General features: G+C 38.3%; 1 protein-coding gene across 1 annotated transcript in view; it reads right to left on the reverse strand.

The window, feature by feature from the left end:
* The window catches only part of LOC118420635 (erythrocyte band 7 integral membrane protein-like), a 45,900-nt gene that overhangs the window by 16,647 nt on the left and 8,042 nt on the right, over positions 1-21,211 (reverse strand). Inside the window, exon 2 of the mRNA XM_035827499.1 lies at positions 16,497-16,750. Within this exon, the coding sequence (XP_035683392.1) occupies positions 16,497-16,728 (232 nt within the window). The 5' untranslated portion in view covers positions 16,729-16,750. The remainder of the gene's footprint in view (positions 1-16,496; positions 16,751-21,211) is intronic.

Raw genomic sequence — 21,211 nt, forward strand, 5'->3', positions numbered from 1 at the left:
TTTGCTGCTAAGGCATTAATGGGACACCCAGTAACACTAGTCATCACTGGACGCTAATCGATACCAAAGACAGCTGGAAAAACGAGCCCGGTATCGACGGTAGTCGTTCCAAAAGCTTTTGGCCAATCCTGAAATTGATAGCAATTGACTTCTCTATGCCCTACGTATTCTACAAGCTTATATAACGTCATCTGAAACTGCCAGTCGATTACGTTTGTAGTTTCATGGCTAGAAACGGAAAACATTCCTACATGTATGTGAGGGAATACTTGCAACAAATCTAGTTTTCTCCCAAGATTTCTCTGACATTATACTAATTCTAACACAAATATGCACCCAACACTTAAGATTTGTTTTGCCATAGAAAAATACAGCAGCATCATAATTTTACTACAGCAATATTCCCTACCATTTCATCTTGGATTATGGCTATAAAATAATGTTGAGTCTACCAGACACTGTGGCGCCAACACAACCGACCCTAGCACATTTAACTATCACGGTCCATATATAACAGCCAGAAAAACTTTCATCTTCCCATCCTTTCATCAGGAAACATTGATTTTTTTTCTCTTTTCAAACAACTAATAAACTAAATCAAAAGTGGGAGATATACTGTACTCTCATTACTACAAGTTAGTTCTGAAGGGCCATACAATTTTAAAAATTCATCAGTTTATTGATAGCTTGGTGTATTCACATGAATGTTTTACTATTATATAATTAAAATATGTAAATTACATGAAGGCAAGCATTTCATCAAGGTATGATTCTGACCTATATTGTAGATATAAAATGTGTAACATACACTTTAATCTGCTTTTTCATGTGCCAAATAAATTACACCATGTACAACATTCAACATTCATTTAGGATGCAAAATAAATATGGTAAAATTTTGTTAAAGAAATATTACCTAGAACAATTATCCAAACTATACTATGCTTTCCCAGCTTAACTTAGCATAATTAGCATAATATCGGATTATTGGCTGTTTCAAACCTTTAGCATACCAACTGAAAATGAGCAATGATAGGAATGACCACTAACTGATCAGAAACCCTAACAGATTCTGTTGAGAATAATTTTCTAGGAGATCTGTATCTAGTGTCTTTTCTTCAAGTTAAATGTTTAACACAATCAGATAAAAATACAAAACTATTGACTGTTTGAAACCTTTGGAATCCCAACTGGAAATGATGATAACATCAGGGCACACTTACAGCAGGGGAAATCGCAGCACAGAACAGTGGAGTGTTTTGCCTCGGGCGCCTGCACCCTCTCGCACCGCACATCCTGGTAACTCCTCACTTTGGGCAGGGGACTCCGCGGCATGTCATACCTGACGGACGCCGCCGCTCGGTCAAGGCAATACTGACACCGGTGATCGGGAGACGCCCGCATCCTGCTCGCGCATACGTATACGCGTACGGTCCTCGCAAACGACGATTAACAATATGGCTGTGCGGCGGCCCGCGAGTCAGTCACCCTTCACTGCCAGTATTGATGCCCCCCTCCCGATTAATGAATCATTATAAGTGCATGCTCAAACAACCAGGCATGTAGATAAGTATTGGGTACAAGCAAAGGACATCCCAGTGGACACTTCTCTTCGTGTTATACCTGGGTTCTAAGAGGATGGAGGCAGTTGGACGGTTTTACGGGGCCATGTGACATAAAAAGGTATGGATTCTCCATCAGTGCGTAAGGCCTACCGGGAACGGGTTTAAATGGACTGCGAGAAAAGATCGAGATAGATCTACAACTCCAAGCAGAAAGGTGGCAAACTGGACACAAATAGACAGTTAGTGTTGGATTAAATTACTATGAGCTTCAACTGAAGCCATTTCTTCTTATTACGTCAGATTTCAGGGTTCTGTGAATAGGTGCAACGGTGCACGCACACCAAAAATTTGTGGGGACAGAAAAAATTCTAGAGCAAAATAAAACGTATAAATTGTCAGCAAAACTTGCTGCTTGTCTTCAAAACTTGAATTTAGAATTCAATTGTTAAGTTTTTTAAAAATAATTTTCATGAAATAAGTATCTAGAATGTACATGTATAAAAGTGTTAAAATTCTAGTGCTACACAAAGGTTTTATCATTTTCATGACATAAGTATCTAGAATATACATGACATTGTATAAAAGTGTGTAGTTAGTACCTAAAATTTTGTAGCAATCCTACCCTCAGTCTGAAATCAGGTACACAGCTCCAATTTTGGGTGGATGTGCATTTGCACCCAATACTTCAAGCTTTGAATTTGAAAACCATTACTTATCCCTGACCTAAAGGCCCGTAAGGGTGTAAAAACACCAAGCCAAAATAACATGTTACAGAACCGCAGAAAGGTCACGCGCAAAGGTAAAGGGTGTCAAACAGGTACAGCTTACGCCGAGTGAAATGGTTTGGAAAATAACATTTCCGAATCGTATTGGGTAAAGAAATAGGAAATGGTATAAAAGATAAGTATCCTATTTCAGATGGGCTATGGTCTGGGTATACTAAGAATAAATAAATGTATAAATGTTATACATTTATAACACAGATACAAAGGGCTAGGAATGGTATGCACTTCAAAGAAAATTACAATTTATCACATGGAAAAGAAGTGTGAATGATCATTTAAAGGGGACAAATTCTAACGTTTTGTGTGTTTTGTTATCTTGTTTGAATGTTAGTAATACTAGTCATTTTGCTTGATATTCCCATTATAATAAAAAGTCAAGGGTGAGTTGCAATTGGGTAACACAAATTCAATATAGAACGCAGCAACACAAACATACTGTAGTCCATTGTGTTAAGTTTTACGAATATTTTTTTCTTGTCAAGCAATAATTTGACAAGACCATTGAAGCGCGTATGACTTATACGAGTGTCAGTGACTCTTGGAGCAAGTAGATGAAGATTTTCGCTGGAGTGAGACAATTCTCTTTTCATCCAGAAAATAGGCAATTTTTCATGTCTTCTCCCATCATGAAATTCATTCTGACTGAAGTGAACTCTCTCAAGTTCCCTAACTCCTATGAGAGGTGAGTTTCAGGGCACATTTATGTAATACAATCTACGTCTCATCTCTAAATACTGTAAATGCAATTGAGTTCACAGGGATTTAATTTCGTGGTATCAGGGAAAAAGGACTGTTCCCGGTGGTTTAAGTTTACCGTAGCACCATGCACTGTAGTCTCTTACTGCCATGAAAAAATGTCCGCAATGGTTTTAAGTTCATGGTGAATTGGCAGCAGGAAAACCGCGAACATAAAGTCACAGCAAAAATTTCTGCATGTCTTTATCATGTTACATATAGCCTTGTAATGTGTACGTAAAGTCATACAATAATGTCCTCTTTTTGGTACATTTAATCTGTTTTGTTCTAAATTATGCTTGCATAGATTTGAGTCTCTACAACTATACAACATAGTGTCTGTTGAAAGAAATTCAGCAAAGTCCACAAATCCCAACAGCGTATTTCTTCACATAAATCTTTCAAGTCCAACTTTCGAGTGTGACCATGTAAAAATTGATTGCCAATGATATTGCAGTGTAGAGAAATACAAGGCACAACTTCAGGCCTTATCTGTTACTGGCCTCTTAAATCGATACATACATGTACCGACATAACACAGGATCCTGAAGGTCCAACTCTTCTGCAATTATAGATCTGTTATCGACCCACTGCTTGATATGTGTCCGCAAATAGATGGCCTTGGTGATTGTTTGGAAATTAGCACATTGTAAACCTCAGGGGACAATACAATACCATGTATTGGGCAGCCCGTTGGACTAGCAAAATTTCGCAAAATCAGTTCAACTTCTTGGTTCTTCTAACCAATGACAACAACTGTTGCTAAAATGTGTGGAAATAAGCTGCTTTGTGATTGGACAACAATGGAATTGGATCAAATTGGTTCAGTCCAAGTAATTGTATTTCAAATCTCTGGATCAATAAGTATGCTAAACAAACAGCACGTTCTGTTTGTGACAAAAGGAAAATTTACGCTGCGGAACTGATTGCTTAAGTTCAATTGGAAGCTAATTTTCCTTGAAAAGTTGGCTTTTATTGCTTTATGGTCCCTATTTATCCAACTTAAGCTTCAGCTGACCAACTTCGATGCCTGCTGAGTTAGCAAACTGAACAGGCAAAATGCAAGCGAATAAAATGCAGTGGCCCTTCTCCTAGGTCAATGCTGGAATCAAATTACTTTTCGGCAAGGAATAACGGAAATCAAAACTGCGTGCCTGGGCATAATGGCCGCATCTGTCATGCTCTGGTGTCTATACCGACTTTAATTTGTGGGCAGAGAGAGGTACATTAGAGGTGCTGATAACTTTATTGACTGTTACATGTTAGATAATGGTGGCGGATTCTGCTATAGAGCATAAGAAATGGCCAGGGTTAATCCATGAAAGGGTGGTACCATTTATGATGCAAAGAAGGGGTGCTAAAATGGGGGAAGCTGAATATATGAACAGAAGGATAAGTTACACCTAAAAGATCAAAGAAAAATAATATAGAACCCAGCAAGCAGCTTACTAAGTTTTAAATCAAAACCAAGTAAGGAGCTTAAGTTTTAGATTAATCTATTTTTCTTTGATACAAGTAGCTTGTAATGTTCCCTACTCTCTATCAATTGATACAGGTGTTTTTTCTTAAAACCTGACAAATGCTTTTAAGAAAATTTGATGTCCTGAAATGAAACCAGAAATAAACAGCATTTTCTGTTTTCTTGTTCACAAAAGATTCAATCGGATGAAGAAGAAATTTGAGACAAAAACATTGGATATAACTTAAAAACACAATAACATTAGACAAGATATGATAGCATAGGATTCAGAAATGTCATCTATGTCACTGGGAGCAAATAAGTGGAAGCTTCAGATTTCAGCTGTCAATTTTGCTGAACCCTGTTTAAGGAAAACAAATGACTTCTTCCTTCATATGGGACGTCAAACCTATAGCACCAATATAGCCCATTACCTACATATCGTACAACTGATTTGAACTTAAATATCATGGACTGCAAAATGGCACGGTTGACCCAGTTGGCAGACAGTCGAGGGATATCTCAAATTTTCATACACGACACCATATTATTAACCCCAGCACTGAGAAATATCCAAGACCCTGTCCCGATAATACCATACTGGCATGATTTCATGGATGACATTTACATTGACGCAAAGACTTTGGCATGGTTGCCAAAAATTGAAATCAGATATTCCAACCCTTTAGAATGATGGGGATGGTGATTTACAGTAAAACTGTCAGTTACGTAAATTGGAGAATTTGCTTTCATCCATAGCAAGCGGCCATAAACTGACCTGAGCCACTGGGGTACATGCCAGAGGCTGCAAAGAAAAATCAGCAATTTCTAACCTGCAGTTCTTCTCATACCTGCTAGAGGGCAGTACTGCACTGGGACCATGAAAGCACTACCAGATGGATGAGGTGAATTATGGATGATGAACCAATATATGACCCTGCCAAACACTGTCAGTATTGCTGCTGGGATTCTGTTACACCTAAGATGGATTGTGCCCAGGAAAGCAAGTCGTTCTGGTTAATGCGATAGATCACAGGAGGATCACATACAACAGCGTGAATGTCATACAAAGCATGTCCCGATCAACCTGAATGTTGATGGCATTAACAGATAAGAGATTTTGCTTCAGGATCGAAGTCTCTAAATCTACATAGAACAGTTCAATTTTCAATGTCTTGCAGTTTTCTTAAGTCTGTCAATTAAGAAAAAAGCACAGCAGTACAGGAAATTGTCTATTCAGGTTTGTATAATCCCTTCTCGAAGATACGTGAGGGGTTGCACATATCCCATGAAGGTGACCTGAGATGCCAATAAGGAGAATATCGAACCTGTACTCACCTTCAACCACCTGTCCTTTCTGCATATTCTACTGATCAAGAACTCAATTCTTCCAACTGCACAAAAATTTTTAGCATCTGAGTTTTTCTTAAAAGAAAGGCTGTATTTGCTTTGTTGTACATGTATATGTTACGTATATGTCGCGTTTGGTTATAGATTCAGAGCTACCTTCACTGTCCTATCAGGCGATCAATGTTAACAAGATCATAGAACGATACATCAGTAGCTATCTGCCAATGTAATGTTACAAGTTAGGGAAGTGCCACATTTGTCACTGTCCTATATATCCTCGTGCCTGCAAAGCTGGTGTGATGCCAAGGGGTGGAAGGATTCATGTATTATTAATTAATAATTGCAGATTAAATCTTCTTGTATGGAAGATAAATATAGTTTCCAGGCAGTATTTCCAGGTCACATATATATATTCAGAACTACACCGGGTCCCTTTCTAAATTTCCATCTTCATTATTCTAATCTTGGAAGTGCTAAATAGTTCTCATTTGCAAAGTAAGGAAAATCGTGTCAAGTGCCTTTCCCAAGGGAACAAGATCAGTAGCATATCAGTGCCATCCAACCCAGGACCTTTGGGCCAAACCTCCTGCCTGCAGTTACACCACATGTGACCCCACTACATATCATTAACATCACATTGGTTCCAATCAATAATAAAAACAATAATATATTGATGATAACCCATTGAGTGATAACTCCATAGATACCAGTGTGTCACTGAAGAAGACATGAATGATATCTTTATGATATCTGACTGCATGGGTTCAAGACCTCTGTAGCAAGAAGATGGTATCAAAAGACACTAAGATATCCACTGGCACTCTCAATCAATAGATGTTTTCATCAAATGACCTCGTAAAGATTTTTACCTGTACTATGACGAATCCACGCGACCTCTAACACCTCTTTGCAAAGGCCCAGACTTTCAAGTGTTGCTTATGGCTGTCAACCAGTCAAAATTAAATTCCTTTTGATGTATGATATCAAAGCACCTCTGACGTCTTGACTTCACGCCTCTAAGGTCGGGACCTGGCAACTTCATCAATTTTTTTTTAAAAATCTCATACTGTCATAGGTCAGATCTGACTCAAAAGGTGAATGTGCAAGAAGGCATAGCCAGTTTGCTTTCAGAATTAGGGATATGCTTGTAGAAAATTTAGAATTTTTTTTTACACTCTTTTGTACATTCATCATGATTTCCAAGCAGAGGTTGGGGGCAAGGTCACATTAGTTTCACTGACAATTTGTTGAATCTAATGACGAGAAATGCCAGTCTGTCAGAAAATGATAAATCTTGCATCCTAACGTCTGCTTGGACATCATTCTTTTTTGAAAATATGAAATTTAAGAGCAGTCAAATCATCTGTATATCAAACTTACTGCTCTGACCATATTAGTAGAGCACCTAATCAACTCTTCAACAATCAAACCCAATAGAAAATACCTTTTATTAACCTCATCATATTACCTTGTACATTAGGACCTCATAGAAAAATACTGCATACGTGATAGGACTAGCTATTTGATAAGTCTGCATGATTTAATGATATTGCTTCAAGTGTTCTGGCAAAAGATATACATGAAAGGATTATTCCAGACAAGATAAATGTGAGACAAGATGGTATAGCTTGCCCAGGAAAGAGATATATATGCTTAATTCTTATCTAATTCCTAAGCTGTCTAATTTTAATCCTTCCGATGTAGCCCTCTTTGCCTTATAACTATAAGAGATAAAGGATTAAAGTCTGTAATTCCTTATCAATCAAAAAAAAGAGCAAAGCCTGTATAAAAAAAATTACATGCTGACCTTTCTAGATATAATTTTCATTGGCAACCATAATCCAACTTTTTCTGACATATTCTGAAAATTCTTTCCCTTAGAACTTTCAACGTCTGAATATTCTTAAAATGTGCATATCCATTAGCAATCTATTTGAAAATATCATTCCTTATAATTCCTTTTAATTATATAATTCTTTATTTTTGTCAAGAAATGATCTATATTATATGTGATGATTTTGTGGAATAACAACAAATTTCAAGAAATAAATGCTACAGTACAGGTGTGTGACAAGTACATGTAATTGTAAATTATGCACTTTCATGAGGCAAAAAAAAATTGGCAAATAGAAATACATAAAAGAATATGCTTTGTTATTAGAAAACATTTTAAAACCCATGTTTAGCCCCACCTTTGTGTAAGGAGTAAATGTTACATAATTACTTATGTTAGACTTTATTACTTTTGGTACTAAAATTTTAAAATCTATCTTTTGGTCACTATACTTTCTGGAGTCAATACAGCCTTGGCTATCTCATCAATTATGTAGCACTGATACTTCGCTGCACATTTGCAATCAAGCCGTCTTTATTGTTGGCTGTCTACATGCGTGATTGATATGTCCTGCCCCCCTCCCAACTTTCTCCATTTCCTGCCACAGGAACAGCAGCCAAGGAGAGATTACAATGGCTGAACATGGAGTGCTCAGGATTGTCACCAGGAACTGGGGCAACAGATGAGATAGGGATCAAAACCACTACTGATAACTGCTCTATCTAGATGGACGAAATGCAAGGGAACTGGGGACTTCCGTGTAAATCAAATGTATTATGAGGGTCTGCATGAGGGTCCCGACAACGATTTACGTTGAATTTAGAAGAACCCCCTACGTGTTACGCTAAATTTGGTCGCCTCGCTACAAATTACATTGATAACATAGTTTTCCCGGCGATTTACAGGAAATAAAAATAGGCTGCCTACGCCTTACGGAAAAGAGCATGCAGACCCTCTATATATTATGATTTGGGGTCATTTTTGGCTCCGGTGCCCCGGCCCTTACAACCGAATGACCTGAAATTGGTCAAAACTTTTAGCCTTTTTGCAAGTTGTATCCACAAAACGAAGGATTTCATTAACACTTTTGGCATAAATTACATCGAGAATGATTAATACTTTTTTTTTAATTCTGTGATCAATCATAACGACAGAATATTCTTACATGAAATTGACCTGTACAAAAATGAAAATGCATAATTGGACTCTATTGTAGATAAGATGGTAGTCATAACATGCTAGTTGGTATAATTACTAAAAGGTAAACTTGAATTACACTCAATAATAACCCAGCTGACCAACTACAGCATGGAGCATTTGCAGTTCAATGTTGAAAATTCACTGACACATTAAAAGGGACAACATAAGTAATGTCACAGTTGCTCAATCGATAAGTTCTTCTTTCGTTTGAGGCTACCAATTTCCACTTGCTGAAGACTTTGTAGCCTATATACGGTAATAATATACCGACATCCACTCACACCGGGAAGGTCCCCTAACTCTTTCCGTCCTGGTCCGTTCATGTACCTTAGTAACATTATTAATAGTTTATTACAATGTATTGACAAATAGTATGGCCCTGCCAATTGTAACTCGTGCAAGTAACATAAAATATCACTCTGATTCTGAAGTAATCAATATTTTGGTCTCAAAATAGACCTTTAGTTTCAGGCCCACTTTACATTACGCTTTTCGCGTTAGCGGTAAATTTCCCGTTATCGGGACGCCGCTATCGGCACCTCTTTAGACACACCGCCCGGAAATCTGACAGGACACCCGCGGCGCGCGGTGGAATGTAAAATCTTGGTGAAAGTCTACCCGTAAAGATCGCAGTTCTTTTTAGCTGCACGTTGTTATATTGAACAAACGTTAATTTTTTGTTTGCGTACCGCTACCAAGTGATTGAAAATTCAAATACGTGACTTGCATGAGAAATACAAGTCCCTGACTACGTTGTTGTTTCGCTGACACTTCCGGTAACTTCGACCACAAAATTTTCGATAAAAAAGCACTTAAAAACCCTTTCAAAGCGAACTGTTTGATAGAAGATCCCTTTCTTTCAGTGATGACCTGCTAAATTATGGCAACGTACTGAAATAACCGTGAATATACGCACAATTCCTGCAGGTATAATAACTACCTCGTACGTAAAAACTCAAGCTGCCAGCAGTTCATGTGGCGGGAATTTCCCCACCAATGTCATAGCAACGGCCACCACTGTCATAGCAACGGCCAATCGGAGACGCGTAATGGGATTACTTCATACAAAATTTGCCGAGATAGCGGCTTCTGGTTTCGGTACAACGTAACGATGTATTGCAGGACTGGAGAAAATATTCGGAATCGAACTTGTATATTTTTTTACAGGTCTTCCACGAAAATTGTGCAAAAGTAGGTCGTCCAAAAATGTGAGAATGAGACTATTTTTCGCTGACATTCCGCCTGCTTTGAAGGTTGACTGCAGACCCGATTGACGTAAGAGCCTGCGTAGGTGGCCATTACGGAAAAGGCAGGCCGTGAAAACTATTTTTTCTGCGTAGTTCGGGTTGATTTTTGGGTTGACATTCATTCTACTAGTATATAAAAAAGTAACTATCGGGAGACTGTTTTCTTATCACTGTATTCTTACCCAGCGTTATGAACATGATCGCTGCTGGCAATTTTCCTCCAATGTTTTGCAAATCTGAGTTTCTGTACCCACCATTTTTTCGCGCCATATGCTAATAAGCGCGCGCTTTATGCTAAACGTCTAAACCCTGACTCCCGCTAACGCGAGCCCGACGTGTTCGCTTTATACGCAGTTTGGCGTTGACGGGGACTCCCGCTGAGCCTACGGCCGTACGCTTCGGAGTGGACGGGAGAAAATTTGACGATAGCGGGACTACGTTAACGGGAACTCTCTTTACACGGGGCTCCCGCTAACGCAGTCCCGCTAACGCCAGTCCCGCTAACGCGAAAAGCGTAATGTAAAGTGGGCCTCACAGCACTGAGTTCAGAGTCTGCTTTGTAATTTCATCTGGGGGTTAACATAAATATTTACTTTATCTGGGTTAAGGATTGGTTGTTGTTTTAAAAATTAACAGATTGCTGTACTGTGACCTTTGGGCCCAATTTATACACATTTTTTGTGACAGTGTCCCTGACAAGATGTTGGCAATCCTGATATCAAAAAAACTGTGCATAAATTGAGCCTTCTTAGATTCCATTATAAAGACAATATTTGTTTTGACCAACTATTCCTCACAGAGGATGTTATCCATATACTCATATCAGTATGGCCTTGCAAAGAAAACATTTGAAATGATCCCTTTGCACAGGTGGCAACTAGTCCTTCAAAGTCACATGAAATGGAAAACATCAAACGTCTTGAGAAAAGTGGTTTTCAATCTCTGGCACAAAACCTGTGGTATATGCACTAGGTCAAACTTTACATGTTCCTAATCTCCAAGCAGATGTTGGTGGTGGGGGGGGGGGGCAAATCTACAACTGTCTCCCTAACTTCTGTCTTGAGATTCCATACATTCCAAAATGTTTACGTATTGTAATAAACGTTAAAAATTACAAAAACAGCGTTCAAAGCAAGTAGCAATGGCTGTCTCAAATAAAATCTTTCTTTTCACTTGACCACAACAGTAAATGTGGCATCTTGTTGGAGTAATGGTTAGAGTGTCTGGCCCACTAACAGAGGTCCTGGGTTCAAAACCCAACATGCAACCACACTTGGGAAAAGTCCTTTACAAGACTTTTTTCACTTTATCCAGGGGCAAAATTTGCACCTGTCTTTGGCTTTACCTTTTTATTACTGTAAGTAAATTAAACATTTTAACAATGACATCAGTAACAACACAAAACAACTTTTAAAGCAAATACAAGTAGAATTATTACTCCAACTAGAAACAAAGCACACACCAGATTTCTTTCTCACAATACTAGTACTTGTTTTACCACAATGGTTTAAAGATGACTGTAACTAAGCAAATGCTTAGCATTCCACAGGTGCAGACAACCATTGAACCACAACATCGTAGCGAATCGGTGGAAAGGTAACAAAGACACAGGTGTATAGAGTGCACACACCTGTGTCTCTCTGCAGGTTGCACTAGGTTTGTCGCATCTCAAATGACGATCTATTCATCGTTGAAGAAGTACGCAAATACTAAACAACTGGGAAATAGTGTATGCATGAGAAAAGTTACGTAGTTAGCTAGATAAATCCCTTCCTATACATTTTTATAAACAGGTACCCTGGGGCAATGACACAGGTGTATACTATGTGGTATGTCCCCAAAACACCTGTGTCTCTCTGCAAGTTATACAATTGGTTTATGGCATCCACTATGACAGTGTATAACTTATTGTTGTAAACAAATGATAAACAATTTGGAACTACCATGAGCTTGAAACAAAATTACAGTTTGTTAGTTAAAATTCTTCCTACAAGTTATGCTGTATAGGAACATTACCCACGCACAATGTGCATTTCTATAGCCGTTTGGCCAAACAGACGGTATATCATATATCAGGGGCTAGTATACTGGTAGTGGTGTGTGTTTAACTCCAAGTTTACTCTTTCTTTCTTTTTTTTACCGCAACCTGCTAACCGCCATGCTAGACAGAGATGCATGGTCTGATATTATTAGTGGCACCTCTTATGAATATGAGGATGAACTGAACTGAACTAAACTGTACTCTTTCTACTAAGCAGGGTCTGGTAAGTAATATGTACCATTTCTAAAGCCTTAGTACGACATGGCCAGCATTTGTACACCCAACTTTCTGAATGCAAGGAGAGAAACTGACAAAAGACAACAGCGGTCGCTGTCTGAAATGTCTGAGAGTTTTCAAAACTCATCTAGCCGCCTTATCATGATTAACTTTCGCAATTTGAGTGGGAGGGCAGCAACATATCCTGTTCGGAGTCTGACACCAATTGTGGTCGATACCCAGTACTATATACATGTACGCTGCAATGTGTGATACTGATCTCAAATCCATCTTTCTCTCTCTAGCTCTATCATTCTCTACACCGCCAGATCTATTGAAAAACCCTACCTTTGATTCATTAGATCATGAGGAACATTGTCTTCACTAAGCTATAGACAAAAAGCTATTATTTTGGCAGAGCTCCAAGCTATCAGCATTCCATTGTGAAGCTCCAGAGGGTAATTCATTTCTGGCAATAAATCCGAGGGGGAATACTCCACAAATGAATCCTCCAATTACAAAGCCAAGGGCTTCATTCTGGATACAGACTGTAAATTTCCTTCATCGATTCTAACATGTAGCAAATCATAGTCTACGACAGTTTTGTTACATAGGAATAGACGCTGTAAGAAACTTCACAGCTGGGTATAGTTATGGGTGGCCAGAAGGATTATTTGTGTCATTCAGTTACATATTTGAATCTCTTATCTCATTCAGGAATTTTTGTACACGCCCCCCAAAAATAGAGCTTTCAGTTAGCATTTTGATATATGTTAGAAAAGAATCATATTCAATAAACATCATAATGTTCAAACAACCACATTTTCCCTTACAATTTATATATGGCTACATGATTTAGAAATAAGACATCAAACATGGCGACCCATTGTTGTGTGTGACCTATAACCCCAGATGCCTATCAAATATAACTTGAATAGATATCATATATATGTCCCGGATGTAGACCCTTCCCTATATCTTTGGACATTTCCTTAAAGAATTTTTTGCCCAGAGCAAAGCAGCTCCACACCTTTCCTACAGTTTGTGGGATGCATTGACCCACATAACATGAACCTAAAAATCCACCTGAATCTTTGGATATTCCTATTCACTGTGAGCAACATTCTTGTACTGTAAATTTGGACATTATTTGCTGTCTTTTTAAGTTCTTGGTTTTCATTGTCATCCTTTCAACTTAAAGAATCTACACCATGTAGAAATACATTTACGGTAAGATGTCTAACTTCTGGTGTTATCATCATTTTTTCAACCAACAACTCAAAGATACTGTTATCTTGACTTTTTGGACTGATTCAATGATTGCCCAGAATTTGAGTACCACAAAATAAAGTGAATTTACAGTATGTAGGGGAGGGGTACCACAACTGGCAAGCTGCATGGTTAATTAACACTGAAACTGCAAATATGAGTAATAAATTCAAATGGCTTCTCAAGTTCTCCATATAATTGTTCAAAGCAAATAAAATTATTTCAAAGTTTACTTTCAAAGCTTAAGAAAAAGCTACCACTTGCAAAAATACACCATTTTATGGAATGTGGAATGCTTAAATGTTATAAAATTCCAACTATGGATCAACTGTTGAACTTACCCAGGTCATACTCATAGACTGTTTCACAACACATTTACTTACTTAAGGTGTTTCCTGTAGATAAAGGAATACACATATCCCAAAAGACACTACCATGTCAGGATCAGCAAACAACTTACAAGGCCTGTCCCTACTTACATTATCTTGTGCAAATGGTCCGCCCTCAAAATAAACATGTATTAAAGGAAGTAAAGTGTCTGATGGAATACCAGAATCCCCATTATATCAACAATGCAAGGTATGAATAGTCGTTCACCATAGAATGCAAAATCCATTGTCAACTTTACCCTAATTCCTTTATTTGTACAAGGACAAAAATTTACTACAACAAGTAACCTTTCCTTGAAATTGCATGGGTGTGTACATTTGTATTTCCAGTGTTTTGGGTGTGTATTTCCTACATATTTTCACAATGAATAAGCAATTGCAATCCAATGGGGTTACATTATAAATTGCTTTGTGGCATGGAGTTTTTATTTATTTATACATATCAGAACTAACACAGTAACAGTACTCTAAGCATTCAGACACATCATCATTAGTGTCATACATGGGGAAATGTTCCTCTTTTTACCTACGCACTTATTCAGATTTATGGCTTTTAATATTTATGCCCAAAGCTGTCTCCAGGACCTGTCCCTCTGTCCTGGAATGGAAATTTATTTGTTAGCAAATTACAGTGCAGAAAAAATTCATCCTGTCTGTTGAGAAATATGGACTTTATGGCATGAAACTAATGAAAATGTATCTTTCCAAGCTTAAAATCACAGAGTTTAAAACGAAAATGGACTCCCAAACAATTGAATGAGCGGGTAGGACAAAATTCCAAGCTGGAGATACAGGGAGCCCCAGTTACATGTATGTCACAGAAATGATTAATTATAAACTACCATACCTCAATCACCAGGTTTATCTCTCAACAACCAACATACATAAATGTAGCAGAAATAGCTGGCATTCAACCAACAAACCTATCTCTACCTACATTTACCCCTCAAGACAGGGAATAACAGACAGCTAACTAGATAGCAAGATAGAAGTGTAAAAGGAATTACAACTTGTAAACAACCTGTTGCACACTGTCTCTTCCCCAACTTTAAACATGTGTTTACCTTCTAATCTTTGCAATAACTAACTGCATGATCTAAATAAAAGACAACAATATAATGGAATCTTAGTAACTTATTCAGTTATTGTATGTAGTGAATAGAGAAAATCTTATAGAGCTTGTAAAACAATTATTCCTTAGACTACATTGTACATTGTTTCAACAGAGAACACCAAATGAAAACACCTGTGAGTTGTGTGAAAACACAGTGAAAACCACTTGTTCAGTTGACAACTTCTGTTAGTGCATGATCAACTCAACTGACTCCCAAACCAAAACAGAACATCATCACTCAACAGAGGACAAGATAGTTCCTCCTGAAATTGATTACATGACATAATCAATCAACTTCTAAACGAGCCTCCTAAACGGCAATTAGTCATATGGTAATCCCCCATATATCATATTATATGACACATGTTGCTATGATAAAATGCTGACAAAATGTACAGGAAATTAATAAAGGATGCGCTACAAGTAAGGCTCGAAAGTCGTCAAGACATGGATTTTTTTTCCAAATTAGAAAATATTGTAATTTGAAACCACCGTCTGTTGACTTCATATTATCCCTACTAGTATTATACCTATATGTAACCTACCTAGTCCCTTGACCTCCAGGTCGTTGGGGGACAAGGCAGCCACTACTAGCCAGTAGGATAATACTACTAAATATAATTTACACCGATTTTAAAAACAACAGATATGCTATCATATAGGTTACCCTCTTGATAAATGTGAACTAGCATTAGATATAATTGTACATGATATGTTGCATGAAACTGAATCAAGAAAATACATTTTGGAAGAATTTTTTTTTTTTTTTTTGCATTTTCAGGTGTTGCCTAACCCCAAAAGGTGGGGTTTTAGTTTTACCTTGAAACTCAAGCCAAGCCCTGAAATGTACACCACTAGTTTAGTAGTTAACATAATTTTCCAATCCCATACCCCTTGTCTTGACCCACAACTTAAGACACAAGAAATGCGAACCTTCAAGGCTTCAAGCATTCATTTTTTACAGCCCACAGCCGCCATGATTGATACACATACTGGATGTTATGAAAAACCAACCCAGAGATCATCATGTAACCTAATTGACGTGTTGCGCACTCGCCGTTTTATTTAGGCACACAAAAACACAGTCACACACACTACAGCCATATATCGATCGATCCAAACTCACCAGACCATAGAAAACAACCCGTGAACAATTCACAACATGTCGAAACGCTTAACAAATACACACAAGGTCTGATCACGTCGCCATGTGTTGTTGTTTCTGAAACTGACACAACGTTCGTTTTCGCTCCATTTCATCGACAATGTCGTGTACGTGTGGTGATACTTACAGCCGATAGGCCTGTTGTCTCGGTCTTCCTTCATGACGAAACCTTGCTGTTGTTGCATGTTGTAAGAGGCCATGTCCTGGTGGGGCTTGTTGTCGGGCGTAACTCGGTTATAGCTCATGAACTGAGCGGACTGGCGCGGCGGCTGGTTGTATTTATAGAAGGGGACGGACTTCGGTTCCTGGTCGGGAGCTCCTGATATCACGGCGAGCTGGGATTGGTCAGAATCGGTCATGTGATCAGGGCAGGACACTCACCTGAAAAAAGGGAGGGGCAAGTGTTTCAAAACAATCCCCACAATTTTTTAATAAAAACATAAATACCACAACGTAAAAGCAAATATATTTTTATAAGGATAAGAAGGATTTGGAATGATTTGTGAGGAATTTTATCTCAGGAATGTTCCACTCTTGGCTGTCAGACGACTTGAAGTTAGCCTTTACGTCATTAATCTCCAAGGTAACCGGACACCTGTCGTCATGTGCCCTCGGTCACATGACAGTGAGTAAGGGACGCGCTCTCAATAGCTCGTGATCAAAAACATGGCTAGGTCCGGCTTATTTCGCAATAACACCGAATAACCATGAGAACATTGGGTATTGCCCAAAGCCATTCAACCCTGTCTTTCATTTCGTTGCATTCTTAAAGGTATTGAGCGCTTGAACCATTCTGTGATGACTTGGTGTAACGCATGGCTGACTGTGTTCAATGATGTACAATGGTTTCGTCTCCTGAATTCTAATTGTTTAGGTCAAACAGTGCTCTCCATGCAAGCTTTAACGACTAAGATAAGGTGTTGTCGGTGTTTCTATTGTGTAAAAATTAACCAGGGATGTGAAACAAAGGATAGGAAAACACACCACGCCCATTGCGTAAAAGCAACAGGTCTGGTCGAATGTACAGCACTTACTCTCCAAGCAGAGGTTAGGCGTTAGGCCAATTTTTTGTAAGTTTTCTTGAAAAGGCATTTTTATCGGGCTTTCAATTTTGTAGCGCTTTCTTGCTTTTAATTTTGTCGGACCGCTCTCTTGCTTTCAATTTTGTACCATGCCCCCATAAACCTAATCACTTAAACACATTACAGCCGCGAGACATAATGCAAACGCGTACGGTACAAAATACAAAGCCCGATAAAAACGCATTGAAATAACGTCAAAAACAGCCGGAGCCTAACCTCTACTTGGAGAGTAACTACCCTACACGAGACAATGTATGATTTTTTTTTTATTATTGAACAAACACATAAAGGCAAATTAACAGACAAGTATGATTCGTGAGAAGCATGAAATGTATGATTCAGACCCGCGTGTGCCATAAGTGTTGCTAGTGGAAAATTTCCAAACGTCCTAGCGGACGAATTTCGCAACTCAGGTTTCTGAGGACCCTTTCTCAAACACAACTTGCTAGTGGAAAATTTCAAAGAGTCCTGGCGGACGGATTGCATAACACACCGATAAAGTGAGGTGGGATTGTGGAATATTCTGAATTTCGTGACAGAAAGTAATCATTTCACTTTGGTATTATGTAAATAACTTAGAGTTTCTTTACGTGCTCACGTACACGTACGTTCTAATGTTTTGATCAGTCGGCTAGAAATAATCTAATATATTAGCTGCCAAGATCAATCAAATATTTGTACTTGTGCCTTTCCGTTAATTCTTTATAAAGATACATACACAAGAACGCTAATTTTTTTTTTATAATGACCTGCAATACAATGACATCCAACATGATTTTCAATTTGAATGACGTTTAATACTTGGTCGTAATGAACTTCAATACATGTTTTTTCAAAGTTTAGTAACTTCCAATATAATACTTAGTTGTGATGTCGACCTGAAATACTTGGTTGTATATACAATAGTTTGTTGCAAATTAACATGATCATGAAAGGGGACAAACAAATAGTGTACAACATAACAGTATATAGAATATGTTTACTCTAGTCTAAAAACTAACACTAAGCTGTAACTTGTTGGGTTCGACTTCTTTTCATGAGACAATGGAAGGCGAATGGTCCTTTTCTTCACTGAATGTGTGTGGTGTTACGTACGAGAGTATATATCAATTCGACCGTCCGGGAATGTTATATTATCCTACGCGGAACTTTCGGCCTTCACATTGACAAACCGCATTAGTACCACACAGGCATATCTTGGAAAGACTCGATCAATTTCCTTTTCTGCTCCCAATTTTCCTGACCGTAACTTGTAAAGGTCGGACAGCCCTGCAGAAAATGTAAAAGTGTTTCCTCCCAAGATGTGTTGGGATATTAACGCTAGTTCCCTTTATCCGTGGGATAGCCCATATCCGTTGTTAACGCTAGTCTACCTTTATCCACGGGGTAACCTACATGTGTATATCCGTTGTATTTAGGACAGGGTGTTTAGGCTTACCAATTCGACGGAAGGTGGTTTTAAATTGCAATATTATCGAAAAATTGCAGTTTGAAAATTTAAACTACCATCCATCCTCTTCAATGCCCTAAACACTGTGTTTAAAAACAACGTATATAGGTTACCTCGCGGATAAAGGAGAACTAGCGTTGTATCAATCTGCAATAGAATACTTTCAAATATTCAGCGTCCGCCAACTTGATATCCCTAAATACCCTGTTTTAAAAACAACGAACATAGGTTACACCACGGATAAAGGTGAACTATCGTCACTGTACACTGTGAAATTTTGCGATGCTTTGAAATTCGCGTGTTTTTTTCTTGTTTTTTGTTGCTGTTATATTCCACTGATTTGATACTATAGCTTGAAACGCGAACTCTTGAATTGTGCGTGCTGCGAAATGTGAGTAACACGAATATAAGTGAATTTGCATTAGCATAAGTAGTTCTATTGGAGACACTACAGTTAGTATCTTGTTGCACCAAGGGGATTTAATCAATAGTTAGACTGCGTCCTTGTTAAGGACTCCAATCAAGAAGAGTAGGAGTTGTATAATCTCCAAGCAGTTCTAGGAAGGGTAGGGGTTATATAATCTCCAAACATTTCTAGGAAGGCGGAAGAAAATACGGTCCGCAAGACTCATAAAAAAAACTTTAAAAAAAGAGCTGGCCTTAAAATGTAGATGGAATGGACTATATTGATTATGATATCTGTTCTTGTATATTATGTATATTATGATTTGATGTATCATTGTTATGTTTAAGGTATGGCGGCTTCGAAAAGGTGTCTTTTGACACCTGTTCCGCCATACCCTCCAGTGTGGAGAATCCAAATAAATAAATAAATAAAGAACTTGCCACTCTGTTAGCATTTTTTAATAATCACAATGTTTTTTTACGATGCAAGTTTTGCAGAACCATACATCTGCTTGGAGTCCATTTTTGAAAAATCGTTCTTGAAATTGATTATAGAGCTTATCACTCTAGTTAACATGATGGAATAATTATGATGCTTTTACTATGTAGGTTTTGCAGAAACATCTACTCTCCAAACAGGAGTTGATTGGGAAGATTATGACTTCTTCTCATATGCTCCGTTTATTGACTCAGTCTGGCCCAATCATGATCAAGGTCACGATCTTTCCAATTAACCTCTGCTTATAGAGTAGAAAACAGCATGAACCATTAGATTAGTTATATAAGCACTGCCCTCTTATCTTGTACTTGCCTGTTTCTTTTGCATGGTAAAGGCCACGCGTGTTTGCTCAAGAATTGTATAAGGGCACAACCCGCCGTACGTGCAAATACGTGCTGTTTATGTGACAAAACACGGTTGGCAATCTTTGGGATCCGTAAGGCTATGTTGATTTGATTATATGGATGACATCATCTGGGAACTCCAAAATTGATGCGAGCGAGCGAATAAAAAAAAGTTTGGCCAAAAAAAAAGTTGCCTCCAGTATGAAATAAGTGGCCAGGAATGTTGAACATAGGACTAAACACACATAGTATACCAACAGTTAGGTGCAGGGACCAGTACATTATACAGGTGCAAGACAATTTGTTTTCTTCTTGGACCAATCCGAAAAAAACAGACCTGGAAAAAAAATCAGAGGAACAGGTTTCGCCAATTACAAAATGGACACAGTATGTTGGCAGGCATTTGGGGTCTTACCGGGGACCAAGAAGACAACAAGAGGAAGTCAAGTAGAGTTTATAGTCAATTGTACCAAGTTTCTACAGTCAAAGGTACAAAGACAGTTATCCCTTATTACTTGGAGATGGGATTTTTAAATGCTAGCGGGAGTCCAATAGTCCACCAAATAGATTCCTTTGTAGCAAAACTGACCAATTACCATTGTTTTGAGTATTGCCAGTTCTCAATTTTCCTCTGGACCTGAACGGGACCTGAATTTCTGTACTGGTACCTCCCCCTACCAACAGAAGATTTTTTTTCTTTCTGTCCTTTCACATCTTATTCTTTGAGTTTAGATTTATTTTGGCATTCTATGGCATTAGACTATGAGTAATTATCTGTTTTCTGATACATTTTTTCAATCTAAGGAATATTTGTGCTCATTTTACAGCCGCTTTGTACAATTTATTGTGTGGTGGAAAACTTTTTTTTTTGTTGGAAACGGCTGAAAATTGGTGCGAGCGCGGATGTCATCCATACAATCAAATCAACATGGCCTAAGTGGTAATTACCGCTTCCGTTCGAACTCGTAGGGAACTTTCTGTGCCATCGGGCTGCGAATCCGGCTGCGGATTCGCCCCCCCCCCCCCCCCCCCTCGTACGTGCCAGTACGGGCGACGCGCATG

Source organism: Branchiostoma floridae, chromosome 8 (genome assembly GCF_000003815.2).
Source record: "Branchiostoma floridae strain S238N-H82 chromosome 8, Bfl_VNyyK, whole genome shotgun sequence".
NCBI lineage: Eukaryota > Metazoa > Chordata > Leptocardii > Amphioxiformes > Branchiostomatidae > Branchiostoma > Branchiostoma floridae.